Genomic DNA, 23,001 nt, shown 5'->3' with positions numbered 1-23,001 from the left:
ATCTAAACACAGCCTTTACTGTGCTATTCTCTGTGGAGTGTGTTCTCAAGATTCTAGCATTTGGTTTTATGGTGAGTTGCAGTCAACACACATGCAAGTCTACACACTTATGCTGGAAATGGCAGCTTGCTTCATTTTAATTTTTGGCCCTTTAATGAATCATTTTGCCACCTTAAATAATTTCATTTTCTTCCAGAATTACTTCAGGGACACGTGGAATATATTTGACTTTATCACAGTCCTGGGGAGCATCACAGAAATAGTGGTCGATCTGCAGGTAACATGACTGCTGATTTCCATATGTTTTACCAAGTATAATCTAGAACATCTGATTCTGAGATCTGTTTCTGAAAACATCAGTTCCTCAAACTGACATTGATTCACTTGTGCTTGGAGATGAACTGATCAGGGTCCTGTCTTACGTTGTGTTTGGGAAAACGAACCATTTTCTTTTATTAGCATCTAGTCAGAATGAAAATTCTAGCATCTTACATTTACAGCGTTTGGTAGACACTCTCAGTGAGAGTGTTTGTATTATCATCAGCATGACTGCGTGTGCTCTATGGGAATCAGTGCATCTTACTGTTGGCTTTTAAATAGGTATTCATGCCTTTTCTACTTTTTTGAAAAGTAAAATTGATTCGACAAACAACAAAAGACAAACAAAACAAGTGGTTCTATTTGATCTACTCACTTACAGATCTTGCAGACCTTATGCACATGTAAACAAATGTGTGTAAAGCAAAACAATGAAGTACATACTCAGTGTTTCTGCTTTATACACTAATTATTTAATTCCCAAAACCTTTAAGGTGTATTCTTCATTTATTCATTTCCTTGATCTGTGGTGATCTAATGATTTGTTAAAATGCCCCTTAAAACCTCTTCAGAATTCTGATTAAGGATGTGGAACACTGAAACTCTGCTACAGTCTAGTTCTGTCATGTGGGCATGGTACTATCATGTGGGCATGGTACTATCATGTGGGCATGGTTCTATCATGTGGGCATGGTTCTATCATGTGGGCATGGTTCGTCAAACTGCAAAGAATGTTGATGTTTAAATTGTATTGTCTAGAATATGTTTCGCTTCTGTTATATGTTTATGCAAGCTTGACATCGAAAGTAGACAATGTCACATAATTGTATGAGGCATGAAAGGCTATTCAGTCAAAATGTTTTTGTTTCAGTGTAACATTTCAGCAAAATTATGAGCAAGATCAAATACATTATTTTCAAACGTTAGATAATTTTTAATATCTGAAAATCATCCTGAATGTGACCAAATTGAGACCCCAGGACAACAATCAGTGACAGAAATGACAATCACATTTCTCTCTGGGGTGAATGGCATAGATATCAGTGACCACACACTAATTGTCTAAAGTTATGGGAGGTTATGTTATGGGAGGTTATCTTATGTTGTGTTGCTCCTTGACAAAGCAAATTGACTGGTTTAATGTTTTAATATTGAATAGCATTAATGATTATATCAAGAGCAACCACATGATTATTATTGACTACATAGTTTTCTTTCAAAGATTTAGAAGACAAAGTAAAAGAGAATAAAGGTATTTAATTCAGTTTTAATATATTTCTATAGGACTTTGTTTAAAAACAGGTGGTGCCACAAAGCAGCTTTACGGTAATCAGAAATGGAGGAGACAGAAGATTCCTGGTGCAAGTTAGAGCAACGTTAGAGAGGGTTTGTTGATTGGAGCTGAACTCACTAGACATGTTGGTGAAGGAAATGGAGGTGATGAGGAGGTGTTGGGTAGATGCAGTGTTAAGCACAGGAAGGGCAGAAGGTGGTCGACTAGGCAAAAAGAATGGAAATGGCTGCCGTGAACACATTTTAAAAGGAAGGAGGAACACAAGGTGACACAGAAGAGCAGGGGAAGGTATACACAGGTGCAATATATCCTTTGCAGGAGAAATGGCCTGAAAGAGGTTGGAGATTGTAAGGTGGCGGTAGGGGAGAGTGCAGTTAGACAGCATGGAACAGTGGTCTGTTGAACGTCTTCGGAGGTGAAGACGTGGAATAGAGTGAGGGTGGGATGAAGGATCAGATGGTGGAAGTTAAAGGAATAAGAAATTCAGGGAAGAAGTGAAACAAGCACTGGGGGGGTCGTGAGGGGGAGCTAGAAGCTGGGAAAGGACAGTAAAAGGGGTGAGGGAAGGTACTTGTTGAGACATCTGGACAGAGGAAGACAAGGGTGGTGGAATGTGGACGTGCAGGAAAGTTTAAGAAGGAATAGGTTGGCTGAAAACAACTGGGATCTCCAAAGAGATGAAGAGAGTAAACTTGGGTACAAGTAGATGCGCTATTAAGGTGAGAATATATTAGAGATGTGATGAAGGCTAAGGAAGCGATGTTAGATGAAAATGAGAGAGAGAGAGAAGGTTAAATGACAGAGATTGTGAACCGGGGAGTGCCTCGGATTAGCAGAGAGATGGCAGGGGAGTTTTTAACTGGATTGTTTAACAAAATCTTGGAAAGCAAGAGGATGCCCGAGGTGGGAAGAAGAAGAATAACGGTTCTGATTTTTAAGAATAAGGTTGATGTGCAGAGCTGCAGTAACTACAGAGGCATAAACTTGATCAACCACAGCATGAAGATCTGGGGAAGAGTAGTAGAAGTTAGTAGGAGAATTGAGGGGAGGATTTGTGAGCAGCAATATTTACATTTACATTTAGAAGCATTAGACGCGCTTATCCAGAGCGATTTACAAAAGTAGGTTAGAGTCCAATATAACAATGATCTAGAATGCTGTAGTGATACAGGGATCAATGCTGATGCCTAGAAGTACAAAATACATAAGATCTATCTTAAACAATGATAAGTTAGACAACATCAGTGTAATAAACAATATCCTACAATAAGTACTAATTTAGTTAGTCAATATAGGAGCTGGGTCTGTTGTCATTTAAATATTCCACGAATATGGCGTCATCCCAAAGTATTCATGGAGAAGTTTAGGGAAAGTCAGAAGAGCTGCACTGTGTGAATGTAGATCTGGAGAAAGCTTATGGTAGGGTGGTGAGAGAGGAGATGTGGCATTGTATGAGGAAATGGAGTAGCAGAAAACTATGTGAGGGTGATGCAAGATAAATATATAAGGACAGTGTGACACCACTGATATGTGCAGTAGGAATGATAGATGGGTTTACATTTATATTTGCATTTTTGGCATTTATCAGATGCTCTTATCCACAGCAATTTACTCATCATTTACTCACAGAATGCATCCTAGCCAGTACAGTAGGTTAGTGTACAAGATACCAATGAAATAGAATACTGTAGAAATACAGGGATCGGTGCTGATACCTAGAAGTCCAAAACAGCTCAGAGAACGATAAGTGCAATAACAAACAATATCAAACTATATGTGCTAGAATTTAGGTTACCCAACAGGTGCAGAATCAGTGGCCATTCTAAATATTCCACAAATAGATGGGTCTTCAGTCTGTGTTTGAAGACAGCAAGGGACTCTGCTGTCTGGACAGCCAGTGGAAGTTTGTTCCGCCATTTGGGAGCGAGGACACAGAATAGTCTCAATGCTTGTCTTCCTTGAGACTTGAAGCATGGTGTTTCAAGCCAAGTTGTACTTGAGGTTAGAAGTACTTGAGGAACGGATCACACTTTGAACATTGACATCATGTATGGAGGGGTATGGAGATGACCAGAGACTACACAAGCACCTGGGCAGCTTCCTGTGAGAGGAAGGGCTGAATCCTTTGTATGTTACAAAGATTTAAAGTGGAAGTGGGGGTGCATCAAGGGTCAGCTCTGAGTCCTTTCTTCTTTGCAATGGTCATGGACAGGCTGACAGACAAGGTTAGGCAGGAGTCGCCACGGACTATGATGTTCACGAATGGTGATGTCATTTGCAGTGAGAGTAGAATTGAACAGAGTCTGGAGAGATGGAGGTACATGTTGGAGAGATGGGGAATGAAAAGTAGCAGCAGTAAAGCAGAGTACAAATGTGAGTGAATGAGATGGAAAGGTTTAGTGGCAAGGAGTGGAGGTGATGGAAGCAGTTGAGTTTTAAATAACGTGTCAAGTGTACAAAGTATTGGAGACTGTGACAGAGAGGAGGAAGGCTTGCACAGTACTGTAATAAACTGGCATCTCAGGGCGCACATTTCAGCAGCTGCAAAAGAACGTGTTCTGTATTAATCTCTGCTATCTCTCACTTGTTATGTATTAATCTGTGCTATTGTTCAGTATTAACCTGTTCTGTATTAATCTGTTTTATCTCTCACGTGTGCTGTATTGATCTGTGCTGTTGTTTTCTGTATTAATCTGTGCTATTATGTTCTGTATTCATCTTTATGTCTCGTGTTCTGTATTATGTGCTATTGTGTTTTGTATTAATCTGTGTTATCTCACCTGTTTTGTATTAATCTGTGCTATCTCTCATGTGTTGTGTTTGGTCTGTAGTCTGCGTCCTTTAACATGAGTTTCCTGAAGCTGTTCAGAGCGGCACGGCTCATAAAGTTGTTGAGGCAGGGCTATACCATCCGGATCCTCCTGTGGACATTTGTGCAGTCCTTCAAGGTAATAATCATTATTATAATAATAATAGTACTACTACTAGTAGTAGTAGTAGTACATTTGTAATTTCTCTACTGGGTATGGTGAATTATGATATACTATACTATAAAAATATATTATGGAACATAATACCCATTAGAGTTTGTAAAATTATTTTCAGATGTATGGATTATGCCATTGGAAAACAAATTTTTATAACATTTGAACAAGAAAACCTCCCTAAAACAACTTTAAACTCATCTAAATGTAAATGTAATTTTTTTTTTTTTTTAAGGTTTAAATTGTAATAGTCATTTAAACCCAGGTTGACCTTTCACATTACAGGCTCTGCCGTATGTCTGTCTGCTTATTGCCATGCTCTTCTTCATCTATGCAATTATTGGGATGCAGGTAAGACCACTGCTCTGTGCCCAGCTACATCCTGGTTTAAATGAGTGTTCTGAATGAGTGTTTTGAATATGAGCACCCTAGAGCTCTTTATAGTGTTCTGCTACTTGCCAGTTGTTATTGTTTGTTCTGGAATTTCTCTGAAGGTTTTTGGCAACATCAAGTTAAATGAGGAAACACACATTAATCAGCACAACAACTTCAAGACTTTCTTTGGTGCTCTAATGTTATTGTTCAGGTAAAAGTACAATTAAAAGTACAGTTAAAAGTACAGTTGTGTTTGCTTGGATGTGTAATAGTAAAAATGTTGTATTTCACTATATGTGCCTAAGTGCATTGTGGTGTTATCCTGTTTGTGTGTGTGTGTGTGTTTGTTTGAGTGTGTTGTAAATGTGTTTTGTGTGTTTTTTGTAATTTTGTATTTGTTTTGTATCTTATGTATGTTTTGTTGCATGTTTTGAGTGTGTTGGGCGTTGGTGTATTTTGTGTATGTTTGTTTAATGTGACTGTGCACGTGTTTTGGATTTTGCATGTTTGCTGTGTGTGTGTGTGTGTGTGTGTGTGTGTGTGTGTATGTGTGTTTGTATGTGTATGCTGGGGATGTGTGTGTCTGTGGTGTGTGTGTGTATGTGTGTGTGTGTGTGTGTGTGTGTGTGTGTGTGTGTGTGTGTGTGTGTGTGTGTGTTTGTATGTGTATGCTGGGGATGTGTGTGTCTGTGGTGTGTGTGTGTATGTGTGTTTGGAGTATATCTGTGCATGTTCTGTGTGTGTTGGGTATGTGTGTGTGATGGGTGTGTGTGTGTGTGTGTGTGTGTATGTGTGTGTGTTTGTATGTGTATGCTGGGGATGTGTGTGTCTGTGGTGTGTGTGTGTATGTGTGTTTGGAGTATATCTGTGCATGTTCTGTGTGTGTTGGGTATGTGTGTGTGTGTGTGTGTGTGTGTGTGTGTGTGTGTGTGTGTGTGTGTGTGTGTGTGTGTGTGTGTGTATGTATGTGTGTTTGTATGTGTATGCTGGGGATGTGTGTGTCTGTGGTGTGTGTGTGTATGTGTGTTTGGAGTATATCTGTGCATGTTCTGTGTGTGTTGGGTGTGTGTGTGTGATGGGTGTGTGGGTGTGTGTAGGAGTGCGACGGGTGAGTCTTGGCAGGAGATTATGCTGTCATGTTTAGGAAGGCAGGCGTGTGAGGCGGACCCGTCGCTGGCTCCTCCCACTGAGCCTGGAGGCACGTGCGGCACAGACTTCGCCTACGTCTACTTCGTTTCCTTCATCTTCTTCAGCTCCTTCTTGGTGAGACGCCTGTGGAAATGCAAACTAAACCAACACAGCGGCGGTCCGCACGTCTGTCTCCCTCCATCCACACACCTCATTCTTTCTCTGTCTCTCCCTCTTTGCAGATGCTGAATCTGTTTGTGGCTGTCATTATGGATAATTTTGAATACCTGACGCGTGACTCTTCCATCTTGGGTCCCCATCACCTGGATGAGTTTGTGCGGATGTGGGGACAGTATGATCGAGCTGCCTGGTGAGAAGGGAGTGTGACCTTGCTGGTACTCTTCAAAGACATGCGTAACAGAGAAACTATAGAAACTATAGAAACTATAGCCTTTGGGGAGTAACACACTATTTTAACAACACGTTATTCAAAGACATGCGTAACAGAGAAACTATAGAAACTATAGAAACTATAGCCTTTGGGGAGTAACACACTATTTTAATAACACGTTATACAAAGACATGCGTAGCAGAGAAACTATAGAAACTATAGAAACTATAGCCTTTGGGGAGTAACACACTATTTTAATAACACGTTATTCAAAGACATGCGTAACAGAGAAACTATAGAAACTATAGAAACTATAGCCTTTGGGGAGTAACACACTATTTTAATAACACGTTATTTTTCTCTTATGTGTGATTTATTTATTTATTTATTTTTGGTGGTTGTTCCAAAAACTAGAAAAGAATAATAATGGCCCAACAGCCTACTTTTTAGACTACTAAGAAATGAACATTTAGCCTGATGAAACTCCCTGCTCTCTGCTGTAAGTCTCCCTGATCTGCAGTGCAGTTTTAACTTCTGAAAGTCTTACAGTTTTTTTATTCAGTTATTAAAATCACAGCCTAATATGCAGAAACTGCTGTAAATCATTCATTAACTATATTTAAGTTATTATGTAAGGTGTGTAGTTCCCAAAGATGGAAATCTGGTCTCAGCAGCAGCACAATGAATGAAAGTGCCATTATCATGCGTTACTGAGAAGAATTATATATGTAACCCTAGCAAATAATTAAGAAATACATGCCATGCATTTTGAACCAGTTACTGTTTGACAGAACGTTGTGATGTATGTTTAATATTGTTAATATTTAATTGATTTTTGATCTTGTTACCACATGCCACATTTGTTTTCCTGTGTGCCAGAATATGCTTATATGTGAATGAATGACCATCCTAGTACTATAGAATACTTATAGAATATCTTAATGAAAAGCAGTATTCTTTTGGCATTCAAAATGATTTGTAAATACTGCACTATTGAAAAATTAACTTTGTTTACCGAAACAGTGCTGTGGTGAGCAAACTTCACTCTATATTAGCCTTTATGTTTTCAGAAACTCAGCTGTCACTAACTGCTGAACATCCCACATTCCTGTGTTTTATTCACGAATTACACTGACCGCTGAATGTTCCTCTGTTTTGATCACCACTATCACTACTTAGACTCACTCACTGTTGTGGTCCTTTGGACTCTGATTAGGTGGTTTTTAAATGCATTTAATTTTTAATTCACTACACTATGGGCACCACTGGGTTCCAGTAAAGGTAAAGATGGCCTCTCCATCGCCAGCAGCAGATTCTAGAAAGTTACATTTAAAAGCTGCAAGTTCCTTTATTTATAGTCTTTCTGGTATGAAACTAATGTGCTATTCAGGTGCTCCAGCCTTTTTCAAGTGCAGTGCTTTGAATATTTATTCTCAGCAGAATACTTCATTTCCCCAGATGTGTGCATGGTCTCGTGTGCCAAGAAATATTATGGGTTCTTCCTGTACTTGAGAAAATACTGAATTGTTTTAAGCATGAGCCATAACTGGAATAAGCAAGTTTCTGCACTCGAGATCCTAGAAATGACCTCACTGGGTCTCCAGAAGAATCTGTCATAATAAATTTTTAGATAGGTTTAATAAGTTTGCATAGAGGTATACACTACTAGTTAATAATTAATTGAATGCACAATTAAAAAATGTAAAAAGTGTATTAAATAAATTTTTTTTTAAATCAGATTTGTTACAACAAAAAAAACGTGAAAGAGTAATAGAACAAGCACGTGAATGATTTAAGAAAAAAAGAGTACATGTATGAATGAATGAATGAATGAATGACTTGAAAAATCCCTTCCTCCTCCAGTCTGTTCAGTGATATCCAGGTTGTATCTCAGCTAACAGCCTGCATTTCCTCTTCCAGTGGAAGGATACACTATAAGGAGATGTACAAAGTAGTGCGCACTATATCGCCCCCTCTGGGTTTTGGGAAGAATTGCCCCTACAGGGTGGCTTGCAAGGTTTGGCTCACACACAACTTATGTCTCCCCTCATCCTTGTTTCTTTTTTTCCCAGAATAGCTACTCTCTACCCTCACTCTCCCTTCTTCTGAACCCACCCTCTCTGGTCCCGCCCTCTGTTCTCTGGTCCCGCCCTCTCCTCTCTGGTCAGGCGCCAACCTCTGCTCCTGGCCAAAGACAGGCAAAGCCAAAACCTCCATGCACACAGACAGCGTACTGGCCTCTGTCCAGCTCTGTAAGGCTGAAAATCTGAGGCACATCAAGCCTAAGGGCCATATTTCGGCAGGCACTGCCAGACAGTGGCGGTTTAGGCTTTCTGTGTCTATCCTGGGTCAAGAGTTCATATTGTACATGACTGTAGATGTTTGACTGCTTCATCTAACCCTCTGTGGCAAATCCAGAATCCAGCAGCACTGTTTGTGTTCCTGTGGCGGCGCGGTCTATGCCTCCACCCCCAGATCCCAGCGGCTGTCTCTCCATCCTACTGATTTATTTCCTCATGCGTTTCTATGCTAAAGGGGCATAGAAAGAGCGCAAGATGGCTTTTCCTCAGTTTTTTCCTTTTCAATCTGTTTTCCTTGTGACTGATACCTTCAATAATAACCCTCTTCCTTTCTCCTTTTATCTTTCCTTTCTTTCTCCTGTTCATGTTGTGTCTTTCCCTTCCATTTGGAAATGGCCTTCCTTCCCTGTACCCCCTCCTCCACAACATATGCCCCTCGGTGCTGCCCCCCAGTGGCCGCATTCACTACACTGATATGTACGAGATGCTGACCTACATGTCTCCGCCGCTTGGGCTGGGCAAGAAATGTCCCTCCAAAGTGGCTTATAAGGTAGTCTGAAGTCTGAAACATGATTACAAAAGACAAATAACTGGTTCAGTTTACAGTAGGTGTGCACTGCCCACTTTCAGATCCAGAACATCATTATATTTGATGCAGCCTGTAATTATAAGCCTGTATAGTGTAGACCTGTATTTTATAGGATTGAGTAATTATAGGCCTGTATAATATATGCCTGTAATACAATAAGATTGTATATTATAGGCCTGTGTAGTACAGGCCAGTATATTATAGGATAGACCTGTAGTTATAAGGATGTATATTATAGGTCTGTATTTCATAGGTCTGTATATTACAGGATTGTATATTATAGACCTGTAGGTTACAGGCTGCATTTCATTCTGCAGTGGTCCAGTGTACACTCACATTGATGGTAAAATGGGACCAAACACATTTTCGTGGACAACAAAGAAATTAATTTATTGAGTTGACATTGTTGTTCATTATCTTAAGTAAACAGTAGTTATTCATTTTTTGTTTCTGTAGTGTTTATTAGTGAACTGTAATTGCACTTTGACTTTTATCATCTGATACAAACAGCGTGACAAAATAGTGTTTATGCTCAGCACTTCTCACTCCTGTGTGTAATTACTGTAGTCTGTGCGAAGTCAGCCTTTGTCAGCCCTTCCTTTCAGTGTGTCTGCATCCTACTGTTCTCTGATATGTTAATGACATATTCAAATACAGTGTTGTACTTTATTTGGATTTGTCAGCCTTTGCCGTGGTCCCGTGTTTATACAGCTTCCCCCCGGCTGTGTGTGTTTTATAAGCATGAGTTTAGCTAAATTGTGGGTGTGTCACTGCTTCTGTCTCATTCTGTATTTGTACTGTGTCTCTGGGGTGACCTGGTGTGCTTTGTTTCCATGGTGACCTGGTGTGCTCTGTCTCGGTGGTGACCTGCCTGTGTTCAGAGGCTAGTTCTGATGAATATGCCTGTGGATGTAGAGATGACAGTTCACTTCACCTCCACCCTCATGGCTCTCATTCGCACTGCGTTAGAGGTCAAGATCGCCCGAGGTTAGTGTCTCAGTCCTTCTGTGGATAGCGTCTCAGCCCCACCCTGTAATTTGTCACAACATTGTGAAAAATTCACTCTCCCTTTATTTAATCCCATACTCTGCCTAGCAGTAAATGTGGATTTACTTGTGGGGGGAGATTGCAGTTGTTCTACTTTAACTCTCTCCAATTTACAAAAAGTTTAGATTTTGTATGTTTCCTTTTCCAGACTACTGACCTGCATAGTCTTAATGGTGCTCCTGTGTGCATTTGTGCAGGCGGTGAGGACAGGGGTCAAATGGACATTGAGCTTCAGAAGGAGATCAGCATTATTTGGCCACATCTTTCTCAGAAGACACTTGACCTCCTTGTGCCCATTCACAAAGGTGAGAGACATGACTCTGTTCCTGACCTGCAGAGTGCCATGTTTTATTAAAACAGTTTTTGTTTCTGATATGCATGTTATATTCATGTCCAGTGTGATGAAATACTTGGATACATTTTAGCTATTTTTTTCTGAAGAGATTGTCAGTTTCTGGAAGAATAGTTGTTTTCTTGTAGGAAGTGTCAGTTTTCTCAAGTTCCTCAAGAGAATGGAAGATTAGTAGAGAGTAGCTGTTTCTCTAGAGTAGCAGTTACCTGCCAAGTTTCATTAATGAGCTGTATAAGGAACTATACTGACATGTCAGACTATACTGGTATGTTAAATTGGCAGTATTAAGGTAACAGCATGCTGCTCACTGTGGGTTTATGTTAATGGTGTGAATATCTTCTGTCTTGCTAGCTAGTATTATTCATGGGTATGTTAATGGTATGAATATCTTCTGTCTAGTATTATTCATGGGTATGTTAATGGTGTGAATATCTTCTGTCTTGCTAGCTAGTATTATTCATGGGTATGTTAATGGTGTGAATATCTTCTGGCTTGCTAGCTAGTATTATTCATGGGTATGTTAATGGTGTGAATATCTTCTGTCTTGCTAGCTAGTATTATTCATGGGTATGTTAATGGTGTGAATATCTTCTGGCTTGCTAGCTAGTATTATTCATGAGAATGTTAATGGTGTGAATATCTTCTGGCTTGCTAGCTAGTATTATTCATGGGTATGTTAATGGTGTGAATATCTTCTGTCTTGCTATCTAGTATTATTTATGGGTATGTTAATGGTGTGAATATATTTTATACATTTTTTTCAGCACATTAAAGCACTGTGTGTGAATACACCCTAAATAAGGAAATGGCGTAAGGAAGACTAAAACAGTCACAGAGGGGGCGGACCTAGACTCTCAGCACAGAGGGGGCGGACCTAGACTCGCAGCAGGGAGGGGGCGGGGCTAGTCCCTCAGCACAGAGGAGGCAGAGCTAGACTCTCAGCACGGAGGGGGCGGAGCTAGACTCTCAGCACGGAGGGGGCGGAGCTAGACTCTCAGCACAGAGGGGGCGGAGCTGGACTCTCAGCATGGAGGGGGCAGAGCTAGACTCGCAGCACGGAGGGGGCGGGGCTAGACTCGAAGCACGGAGGGGGCGGGGCTAGTATCTCAGCACGGAGGGGGCGGGGCTAGTATCTCAGCACAGAGGGGGCGGGGCTAGTCTCTCAGCACAGAGGAGGTGGAGCTAGACTCTCAGCACAGAGGGGGCGGAGCTAGACTCGCAGCACAGAGGGGGCGGATACCATTTCACTTAGTCCTTTAGGGTTGTATCCTGTCCCATATCGTGTCCATTAGCTGTTCTGGCACCTGCCATCATGTGCATTGAGGTTTTTTGTGATGCCTCAGTTTTTGTGTACTATAATGTGCTGAAATATTACACTTTAAAAAGTTCAATTTTGAAAAAGATATAAAATGAACTTTCATTGAAATGTTTCATTTTTAACTAGTCTTGGTCTGTTTGGTGTTTTCCTGCAGCCAGTGACATGACTATTGGGAAGATATATGCAGCCATGATGATCATGGACTACTACAAACAGAGTAAAGCCAAGAAGCTTCGTCAGCAGCTGGAGGAGCAGGTGAGACTCTGTCACTAAATACACAGGTGAGGTTCTGTTGCTGAATACACAGGTGAGACTCTGTCACTAAATACACAGGTGAGGTTCTGTCACTAAATACACAGGTGAGGTTCTGTCACTAAATACACAGGTGAGACTCTGTCACTAAATACACAGGTGAGGTTCTGTCACTAAATACACAGGTGAGGTTCTGTCGCTGAATACACAGGTGAGGTTCTGTCACTAAATACACAGGTGAGGTTCTGTCGCTGAATACACAGGTGAGGCTCTGTCAGTGTACGAGTTAGAAGTGCTTAATCACTGTCCACTGCCTACTGTAACTTCCTTTTGCAGTAAGATGATCTTTTCAGCACTGTATCAGATTGTTTGGTCTTTTTAGCCTTCAGCACACTACACTCACACCTGAGGCCCCCTGAGCTCATACGTTTGATCAGCTGCTGGTTGAGGGTTAACACACTAACTCCTGCCTGCTGCTTCCTCTGCAGAAACACGCTCCAATGTTCCAACGCATGGATGCCTCGTCTCTTCCGCAGGACATTCTCTGCAGCGCCAAAGCACTGCCCTTCCTTACACACAGCGCAGGATCTGCACTGTAATTAACAGTGTGTGTGTGTCTCTGTGTGTGGCTGGGGTAGTGTGTTTGTGATAGGGGAGTGTGTGTGTGGATGGGGGAGTACTGCCTTTTTTATATATATATATGTATATATATATATATATATATATATATATATATATATATATATATATATATATATATATATATATATATATATAATATACACACACATATACATACACATATATATATATATACACACACATATACATACACATATATATATACACACACACACACATATATATATATATATATATATATATATATACACACACACACATATACATACACACATATATATATATATATATATATATATATATATATATATATATATATATATATATATATATATATATATATATATATATATATATATATATATATATACACACACACACACATATATATACACACATATATAAAATTTTCCTTCGTAGTGTTTTGTCTGTTCTAACACACCTGAGAGGCCCTAAAGGGCTTCTTAATTAATGTGGGTTAGGGTTAAGGTTAATTATATTGTCTTAGGGTTAATAATCTTAAGTTAGTGATAGGGTTAATTAGCCTGAATTGGGGTTAATTTGATTGTGGTAGTTTTAATTAGTTTGGATTAGGACTCATTAAGGATCTTATGAGTTATATACTCCCTGAGTTAATACACCCTGTAAACACCACAACTGGGACCGGGAACCACTAGCATTTTCCAGAATCTTTGAGAATGTTCTGTAGGTAATAGTTTCCCAGCAAAATGTTTCAACATGGAATTTTCTTTTGGGAATGTAATGTGCATTTCTGTTTTCTCATCAGAACCAGGGGTGGTTTTGTTGCCTTGGGCCCCATCTCCCCTCAGGAGCTCTTTATGTCCCCTGTGGCCCCTGGGCAGCTCATGGAGGAAGACTGTCCATCTCACTATTGCCCCCAACTCATGGAGGAAGACTGTCCATCTCACTATTGCCCCCAACTCATGGAGGAAGACTGTCCATCTCACTATTGCCCCCAACTCATGGAGGAAGACTGTCCATCTCACTATTGCCCCGAGCTCCTTCCCAGCACGGTACAGCTGTAACCACATCCCTTAAATTATGCATACAAAACACCTCCCATACAATACACTCATCCTACATTTTCTGTGTTCAGTACCGTAAGAAAATTATAAAACTATAATGCGATTCCTTTGTTCAAAGACAAAGCAATTGTGAAAAAAACATGTTAATGTTGGTGCCACTTCATTTAGTACTTTGTACACATGTTCCTCCATGTAAACTGTCTTAAAATTGCTCACAGTCCTTGACTGAGGTTGTAAAGTTTCCATTTGTTATTGTGTGTGTGTGTGTAGGGCTAAGACTAACGTCTAACACAAGCTCAGTCAGTGATGTTAGGATAAGAGAACGTTGTATTCATGCTGGACGGGAGATGTAGGTGTTAACAAAGTATAACATGGTGAAGTATAGGTGCAGCAGTATAATTGAGGCAAAAGACACAATAGTAACATATAAACAGAGAAAAAAGTCAAAACAAAGTGAATATTAGATTGTTTAACTGTAATGGAAGTTTCTGTACAATGCAGCAAATTTACCGTGATCTCAAATACATTTTGGATGATCTTTTAAAAGTTCTATTCTGTACACCCTTAGTGTTGAGATTTAACTATTTGTCCTAAATTCAGGCTTTGTGCAGTTTTTTGTTCAGTTTTTTGTTCCAAGGAGACATCAGTGACCACCAGATCTGCTCCTGGGGTCTGCACTCGTGAAGAGCTCAGGTGCTACTTGTATTCAACAACTGATACAGCTAACCAAATTTGTGAGAAGGCCTTGAATAGTAGAAGCAGTGTTAGGCTACTGACACACCAAACGGACACTACACACATGCCAACTCTTAGCTTGCTGTCTCCACTGTCACCTGTGTGTATTTAAACATTTTATAGCCAATGAACGACACACACATGCGTTTTGCGCATATGCAAACAAAAATAGCCATTGTTTCCCTAAAATGCAGGGAAATAGATAATATTTCAATATAATGACTATATTGAGTTCTGAGTGAATCCTTCCTCTTCTTGAGCTCCAGTTCCTTCCAGAAAATTGCATGCAGTAAGACTAGGAAAAGATCACTATACACATAAACAATCACTATACACATATGAACAAAGATCACTTTACACATAAACAAAGATCACTAAAGATCACTATTCACATAAACAATCACTATACACATAAGACTTTCAGACCGCAAGCTACAAACCAGGAGCTGGTGCCTGTTCATGAGATGAAAATATGAAAATCATAATTAAGTATAACAAATGCCAGATAGATGGATACTGTGATGGATCAATGGTGAAGAATGACCTTACCCAAAGTACATGACAATGTTGTGAGAGAGCTATTAATCATATACAGCTGGTATTTAAACCGATTAATTAAATTATATAATTAAACATGTACGGCTGGTATTTAAGCAGATAAATTAAATTATTTAATAAAACGTACGGCTGGTATTTAAGCAGATAAATTAAATTATTTAATAAAACATGTATGGCTGGTGTTTAAACTGATTAATTAAATAATTTAATTAAACATGTATTGCTGGTATTTAAACTGATTAATTGCATTATTTAATTTAACTTGCGCGGCTGGTATTGAAACCGAATAATTATATTATTTAGTTAAACATGGATGGCTAGTCATCCCTCTGCCTGCTTCTTTACCCCTAATCTATCATATGCGCCTTTCTGCTCATGACAGGGAGTGTAAAACAGTTGTGTTTTTGCCCTTGTGTGAAATATGACAGTAGTCATAGAGGTGTTCATTTGGTTGGGATTACAGCACAATGCGATGGGCTGTGGTCCGCTGCTGGAGGCCTGTGGTAACGACATTGTTAATGTCTTTTTTTTTTTAGACAATGTCTCCCTCCATCCTCCTGCCTTCTCTCTCTCTTTAACTGCATAGGTCCCAGAGCACAGAGACTTTAGCCCCTTGCTGTGCTCCACTAACAGGCAGACTGCTGCCCTGCAGGTACCAGGGAGAGGCGTGTCGCTCCGAGCCTCCTCCATGCCTCGACTGGCTGGAGAGCCCCAGGTACTGCAGCCTGTATTAGCTCAGCCTAGCCTTATCTTTCTCTCAGTCTGTCCCCAACATTTTCAACATAGTGCGCGTTAACTGCGGCTTTAGCAGTGACATCAGCAGTAGCATTACATGCAGCAAACATCTGATGTTCAGCACTGATTCACATGACAGCATAAGGATCTGATCTGTCATCTGTATGGCAAATAGTCTGATGGCCATGATCATGGGTCTGATGAGAGTTGTGATTGGGCCGGTCTGATGAGGGCTGTGTTTGGACAGCCCTAATGAGATCTGTGTTTGGGCTGGTGTAAGAAGGTGACCTTTTTGGGCTGGCCTGAAAGCTGTTTTGTAAATGCGTGAACGTTCCCTGCTTTGATTTACAGTATGTAATGAAGCATATTAATGAATTTGCATCATAAAAAGTATACACTGAATGGCTTTGTGTCTTTATTAGAGACATGTCCTTTAATGAATGGAGCTTGCCTGTATGGAGACAACATAAAATAAGGTTTTCAGTGGATCAGTTTCAGTGTGAATCCACATTAGAAAATCAGACGAACTGAACAACTCCAAATGAACCTTCAAACATCGCCTGGTCATAAGAATCCAGGTTTCTGTTGCACCATGTTGATCGGAATGCCAGAATTTGGCGCAAGTAGCATGAATGGATGAGCCCTTCCTGTCAAAGGTTAAGGCTGGTGGAGGTGGAGTGATGGTGTGGGGAATGTTCTCTTGGCACACCCTGGGTCCTCTGATACCTGGTGATGGATGTTGGACAGTAGGGCTTATCTATGTATAGTAGCCAACCAAATTCATCCTTTCATGCCAGCTGTTTGCCCTGTGGCAGAAGGATGTGTTCTAGCAGGCCAATTTACCATGACACAAGGGTCGTATAGTCATGGACTTCTCCCAGAAACATGGTTTTCTTTGCCTCTCTGGCCTTCACAGTCTCCAGATTTTAATCCTATAGAGCATCTCTGCAAGGAGGTAGAACAGCCTGAACACTAATATGCTAATAGATGGGTGTCTGTAATAAAGTGGCCATTCAGTGTGTATTTCATAAAGTTAAAATATTTACTATAAACTGTTTTGTTGATTCTAGCTAAAATTCCCATAAAATACTCATCAATGAGCAAATGCAAAAAAATTCAAAGTTCAAAAGAGGAATCCTATTTTATTGCCAACATTTGTACTGGGGGGGGGGGGGGAGGGAAACAGTCTCATGTCTCCACTGTCTCCTGTGATTCTACGGATGAACTGAGACAGTTATAGGCAGTTATTCTGGGATCTAATGGACATGTAATATCCATAAGTTGCTTATTTATCATTAAACAGACTAGTGAAATTGCATGGTACCATTCAGAGGGTGTGAAAACATGCTACCAATAATTACCTGTTAGTTTTGATCTGTTTCAGTATTTCTGAGAAATTGCATTCATCATTAGAAATAGTGGCAAATAAATAAACTCTCTGGAACTAGTCTGTGATCAGGTAACACTTGCTGTGTTTTCTAAGAATTTGGCAGTTGTGATTTTATTTAATGTTGTGAGTCAAGTGAATATATTTTGTGTAGAATATAGTCTCACTTTTCTCTATTGGATATCGCCAGTGGTATACTGAAATTAGTAAGTGTTTTATTTTCTGTTGTCCACAGCTGTTCCAAGTTACTGCAGCTCTGTTTCAAGGGCTTTGCTAGAGGTCAAAGGGGACAATGGTAGTCTGGAACCCCATAGTATGGATACGTTTTAGAAAAGCTGCTTTTCTAAAGTCTTTTCTAAAGTTTGCCCAAAGCTGTGTTGTTTCTGGTGAATTTAGTTCTGAGACCTGGACTCACATTTGTACAGTAGTGCTTGACAGCTTGATCACAAGTGTGGTATAATTAATATCAGGAATTAGGCTACTAAATTCAACATGCCAGAGTTTTATTCTGATGTTCTTTTTGTCTTCATCATTGTGGTGTTCATTCAAAGTTAGAAATGGGGGTATGATTGTTGTTTTTCAAACTGTTGATTGTTGCATGTTTAATCTTGTGTGTCTGTGTATACATATTGCATGTTAACTCCATGTTTCTTGTATGTGTCTGTATATACATATTTCATGTTTACTACATGTCGTGTGTGCATGTGTATACAGATTGCATGTATGTGTGTGATTTGCAGACAAGCTCAGAGAGCAAGCTTATAAAGCGTTCGTTCTCTACCATCGGTGATCAGTGTGTCAACGGCGTTTGGCAGGAAGCGTTCTCCTTGGAGAGGGTTAGTCCTGACCACCTGGAGAGACCCCGACAAAGGAGCTTCAGAGGTGACACACAACTAGTCCATAATATGCAAAAAGTTACTGATATTTTCTTTGCAAAGGAAACATATAAACAGGAAGAGTATTATATTTGAAGGTGTTTATCAGGTGTTCTTGTAACAAAAAAATGCTGTTTCATATATGCAAGTCTACAGATGTGCAGGGTGACAGGGTGCTTGTATACGTTTTACACTTATAAACTTAAACACAGGTGGTGTGAACTGTGCAACACTAAATACTGAGCATTTAGCAGACTAACAACAGCAAGTGCCTGTATGTAAGCTGTGTCTTAAATGTCAGGTATGCATGTTTTGGTTACAAAACCATTTGGTTACCAAACCTTTAGAGTTTAAATCTAACATAGTACAGAAAAATGCACAAATAGCCTATAAGCATTGGCATTATTTGTGTGTGCGTGCACACACCTGTGTGTGTGCATAGGTGTCGGGTCCAACCCGAGAGAGCCTTTGAGCAGGGAGAGGGGACGTTCTAAGGAGAGGAGGCACCTGCTGTCTCCTGATCCATCTCGCTGCAACTCTGAGGACAGAAGCCAGACAACGGCACAGGAGACACCCCACTCAAGGTCACCCAGTGAAGGGAGAACACACACTCCACACAGACAGGTGAAGACAGACATAAGCACACAAATTCTCGCCAAGAACACAATACATAATCATTGTACAGATAACACTAGAGACACGTTCATAAATAGATAACACTATTTTCAAATTCATAAACTGCCAACACTATGTACATATTCATATAAAAATAATTCTCATTCTTAGTAGCTAGGTCATCTTGAATCCAGAGCACTCAAATCAAAAGGTTTCCTAACCTCAGAGTCTTAATAACAACACAAAAGCATTGTAAAAAGTAGAAAAAAGTGCTATATAAATAAACTTGACTTCACTAAAGGAATCTGATTTTAGTTTTAGTTTTGAAAGCACTTAATAATTCCATATTTTGTTACCAAAAAAAATATCCAAAATAAAAATTGTTATTAAAAAAAGCACCATAAGAAAATCATCAATACCTTTATTTCAAGTAGGGTTTATTACTGTAATAGTCTTCTGAATGAAAAAGAAAGAAACCAATTGGTTAATTTGAAATGCAGATTTCTCACTACAGAAAAAGAAGAAACATCATGTTGGTTCTTAAATCTTCGCGTTCATCTTACTCGACACACTACTGCCACTCTTCATGCTACTGCCACTCCACATGCTACTGCCACTCTACACACTGCTGCCACTCTACACACTGCTGTCACACTACACACTGCTGCCACTCAACACACTGCTGCCACATACACACTGCTGCCACAATACACATTATTGCCACTTTTTACTGCCACTCTACACACTACTGCCACTCGACACACTGCTGCCAACCGACACACTGCTGCCACTCTACACATTATTGCCACTTCACATTACTGCCAGCAACTTACTACTGCCACTCTACACACTGCTCTGACTATATTTATGCCTTCTTCCTTTGTTTCTAGAGTGACATTTCAGGAAGTCCTGTACACTCCATTTCAGACACAGGCACCCCTAGAGGGCGGCGGCAGCTTCCTCAGACCCCCTCTGGACCACGCCCACACATCTCCTACTCGCCACTTGTGTCTCGTGTCCATCCAGCAGAAGATGACAGCAAGTCAAGAGCCCAGCCTGTAGGAGAGGGGCAGGAGCCATCTCAGCAGGGTGAGCCTCCTCCATGTGGCGCAGCCCCAGGAACCTCAGATAGCCAGGCCTTGGTTACCCAGGCTTCTCCACAGCGCCTAATCTCAGAGCCCTACCTGCCAATGCACAAGGATTTCAACAGCCCAGACTCCAGCTGCCCAGAGGAGACTCTCACCTTTGAAGCTGCCATAGCAACAAGTCTGGGTCATGCCAGCACCGTCAGCTATGCCCCAGAGGCACGGCACTCCTGGCAGTTGCCAAATGGGCATTTCCGCAAGCGCCTGGCACAGGCCACTGCAGGAGCATCAGGCTGTGAGCTCCTCAGTGACTCTGACGAGGACGAACGCTGCTAGAAGCACAGAGAGCAGAGCTGAGGCAGCACCCTGATTAACGTGATGTCTGAGTCACATGACTTCTCATTTGCTCATTAGCCTGATGTTGGTTCTGCATGTTGTGTATCTGTGAATGACAGGTGAAACTGGACATCTGAGAACTTTGCCACCCAGCTATAAACTAAAAAAAAACAATATTTTGTATATCATAGCTTGTTTTGGAGCTTTTCCTCATGGTTTAAAGTGTTTGGTATGCATTGCAAACAGTATGAAAAACACACAGATTAAAAGGTTTAGTATTATCAGTTAACATAAGCAGGTGGTCAAATGATGGGCTATACACAAAGCCTGTTTTGGAGCCCAGTATATTGTTGTACTACCTCTCCTGACCCCAAATACAGAGCAGGACATTAAGACACCAAGAACTTCGAATGTCACATTATAAATACTAAAGCTCTTTGGTCAAAGGACCATAACAACTCACTCAGACTGTCCATCTTTAATCATATTAAGCTCCATCAGTAGCTCTCCACAGCCAAGAAGTTTGTGTGCGTGTGCGCGTGTGTGTGTGCATGCGTGCGTGTGTGTGTGTGTGTGTGTGTGTGTGTGTGTGTGCGTGTGTGTGTGCGTAGTGCTGAGAGGCTCTGTGGGGTGGGGACAGTGTTGAGACTGAAGGATGGGGCATGGTCCTGCTCTTTGGCTATATGCTGTGGGGTTTGTGGAGAGAAGCAAGCTTTCATACGTAGACTGTATGTTCAACAGGCTTCAGTGATCGAATTATTAGAGAGGATCAGTAAAACACCCCTTTAACTACAAATTTGACTTTGCTAGCTGGGAAGCATCTTGTCCAAATTAATAGCTTGGGAACTCATAGCTGGATGAAAGATGATCTTGAACAAAATGAAACAGAACACTTTAAACCTATTTTATGTACTGCAGAGTCTATAAGCCATGTTCTCCTGTAAATAAGGTAAAGTGTCTTAAATGTGCTCTTTTGTGAAACACTGACACAATATCTTTATATATGTGATATCATCTTTATACATGTTATAGCATCCTTTATACATGTACTGAAAAGTATTTCTAAGAGGTCATGCTTCACGTGCATGGTAAATCACCAGTGTTGAAGTGCTTATGTGAGCGCAGTTTACCGTTGCCTGGTGAACGGAGACACACAGCAACACTGCCGATTCTACCACACAGCCCTCTGTGTAATGGTGAATTACAGCACTCATGTCCTTGTTATGCCTCGTTTTCAACCCTAAACTTCCATTGATGGGGACATCGTTTCCTTACCAATGAGTAAATAGGGCTGTAAAGTACTGCTGAACAGGACTGTGCAGTAGTTCTCCACTCCTGGTAGAGTTTCAGTTCAGTGTGTTACTATGACAAGTGTGCGCTGGTAGCCTCCAGGCACAAATAAATGTCAGTACCTACATTCCCATAATCCCAAAACCAATTAATGTTTTCACACAAAAGACAAATTCAGGGACAGCAAAAAAGCTGTAAGTCTGCAAGTAAAAGTCAGTGAATAAGGTGAAGTAATGTGGCTGAAACCTTTCAGTCAAAGTCTGACGGAAACACTTGAGCAGATGCGCAGTCACTTCAGTAACAAACTGCCGTGTGCATTATTTTGACGTCGTATTAAATCTGTGAAAGAAACAGTGGGATACTAGTGCAGTTAGAGAGAAAAGTTAATAGAATGATAGTTTAATGGCTTTAATCTTGTTAATCCTTCAGCACTGTATAGGAAGTAGGAATGTAAGTGGCACAGGATTTTAAGTGACTGTAGGGTAAATATTTAATTAACATATCAAACATCTAAGTACTACTGGGTTACTTTAAATCCAAACAGATAAAGAACAGCTTCCCCAAAAGTATGTTTCTGTATCATATTTTGTTGTAATTTGTTTCTGAAATGTTCTGAAATGGGGCATATTGGGTACATGTTCTGATGCACATGTTCTGATCTGGGGTCAATGTGTGAAATGTGAAAAGGTTCCTGCCTGCACCTGACAATGTTGCGTAGAAGAGCATACTGGTGTTAAAATATGTGGGTTATATATGAATTAAAGGAAATGCTGAACGTATTGAACAGTTTGTTCCAGGGTCAGGGGTTAGGTTTAGATGAGTGTCTGATATTCATTCCATTTTGTTTTGTGAAGCAGTTTTGCTTTGTGCCCATCAAGTAAGTATTGCTGGTTAATAAAACAATTTAGGTTTTCCTGACATTGTGTGTTTTTAAATGTATATGGAAAGGAGCACATGAGGTTCACATCAATTTGTGTGTTTTAATTTGCTGATCATTAATTCAGATTGTAGTCTATAGGTTAGATCAAGTTCAAATACTAATGATGCTACAGCCATCAGTGGTGAGGAGTTTGAGAGTATGATGTATCTTCCAGGGTTAAGGTTAGCACTGAGCACTAGGTTTAGAGTTAAGGTTAGCACTAAGCACTAGGTTTAGGGTTAAGATTAGCACTGAGCACTAGGTTTATGGTTAAGGTTAGCACTAAGCACTAGGTTTAGGGTTAAGGTTAGCACTGAGCACTAGGTTTAGAGTTAAGGTTAGCACTGAGCACTAGGTTTAGGGTTAAGGTTAGCACTGAGCACTAGGTTTAGGGTTAGCACTGAGCACTAGGTTTAGGGTTAATCTTAGC

General features: G+C 40.4%; 1 protein-coding gene across 1 annotated transcript in view; it reads left to right on the top strand.

Moving 5' to 3' along the window:
- Nucleotides 1–22,570, top strand: part of cacna1ea (calcium channel, voltage-dependent, R type, alpha 1E subunit a) — a 136,244-nt gene extending 113,674 nt beyond the window's left edge. The window contains exons 33-49 of the mRNA XM_081707591.1: nucleotides 1–71; nucleotides 197–277; nucleotides 4,444–4,560; nucleotides 4,882–4,947; nucleotides 5,091–5,182; nucleotides 6,069–6,234; nucleotides 6,342–6,469; nucleotides 9,244–9,340; nucleotides 10,261–10,366; nucleotides 10,624–10,731; nucleotides 12,251–12,351; nucleotides 12,837–12,943; nucleotides 13,778–14,024; nucleotides 15,916–16,044; nucleotides 18,192–18,333; nucleotides 18,769–18,950; nucleotides 19,832–22,570. The exon at nucleotides 1–71 is cut by the window's left edge and continues 40 nt beyond it. Coding sequence (XP_081563717.1) covers nucleotides 1–71; nucleotides 197–277; nucleotides 4,444–4,560; nucleotides 4,882–4,947; nucleotides 5,091–5,182; nucleotides 6,069–6,234; nucleotides 6,342–6,469; nucleotides 9,244–9,340; nucleotides 10,261–10,366; nucleotides 10,624–10,731; nucleotides 12,251–12,351; nucleotides 12,837–12,943; nucleotides 13,778–14,024; nucleotides 15,916–16,044; nucleotides 18,192–18,333; nucleotides 18,769–18,950; nucleotides 19,832–20,362 — 2,471 coding nt within the window. The 3' untranslated portion in view covers nucleotides 20,363–22,570. The remainder of the gene's footprint in view (nucleotides 72–196; nucleotides 278–4,443; nucleotides 4,561–4,881; nucleotides 4,948–5,090; nucleotides 5,183–6,068; nucleotides 6,235–6,341; nucleotides 6,470–9,243; nucleotides 9,341–10,260; nucleotides 10,367–10,623; nucleotides 10,732–12,250; nucleotides 12,352–12,836; nucleotides 12,944–13,777; nucleotides 14,025–15,915; nucleotides 16,045–18,191; nucleotides 18,334–18,768; nucleotides 18,951–19,831) is intronic.
- Nucleotides 22,571–23,001: the final 431 nt, after the last annotated feature.

Source organism: Electrophorus electricus, chromosome 25 (genome assembly GCF_041902795.1).
Source record: "Electrophorus electricus isolate QZ-2024a chromosome 25, ASM4190279v1, whole genome shotgun sequence".
NCBI lineage: Eukaryota > Metazoa > Chordata > Actinopteri > Gymnotiformes > Gymnotidae > Electrophorus > Electrophorus electricus.
This window is presented reverse-complemented; position numbering and strand designations above follow the sequence as displayed.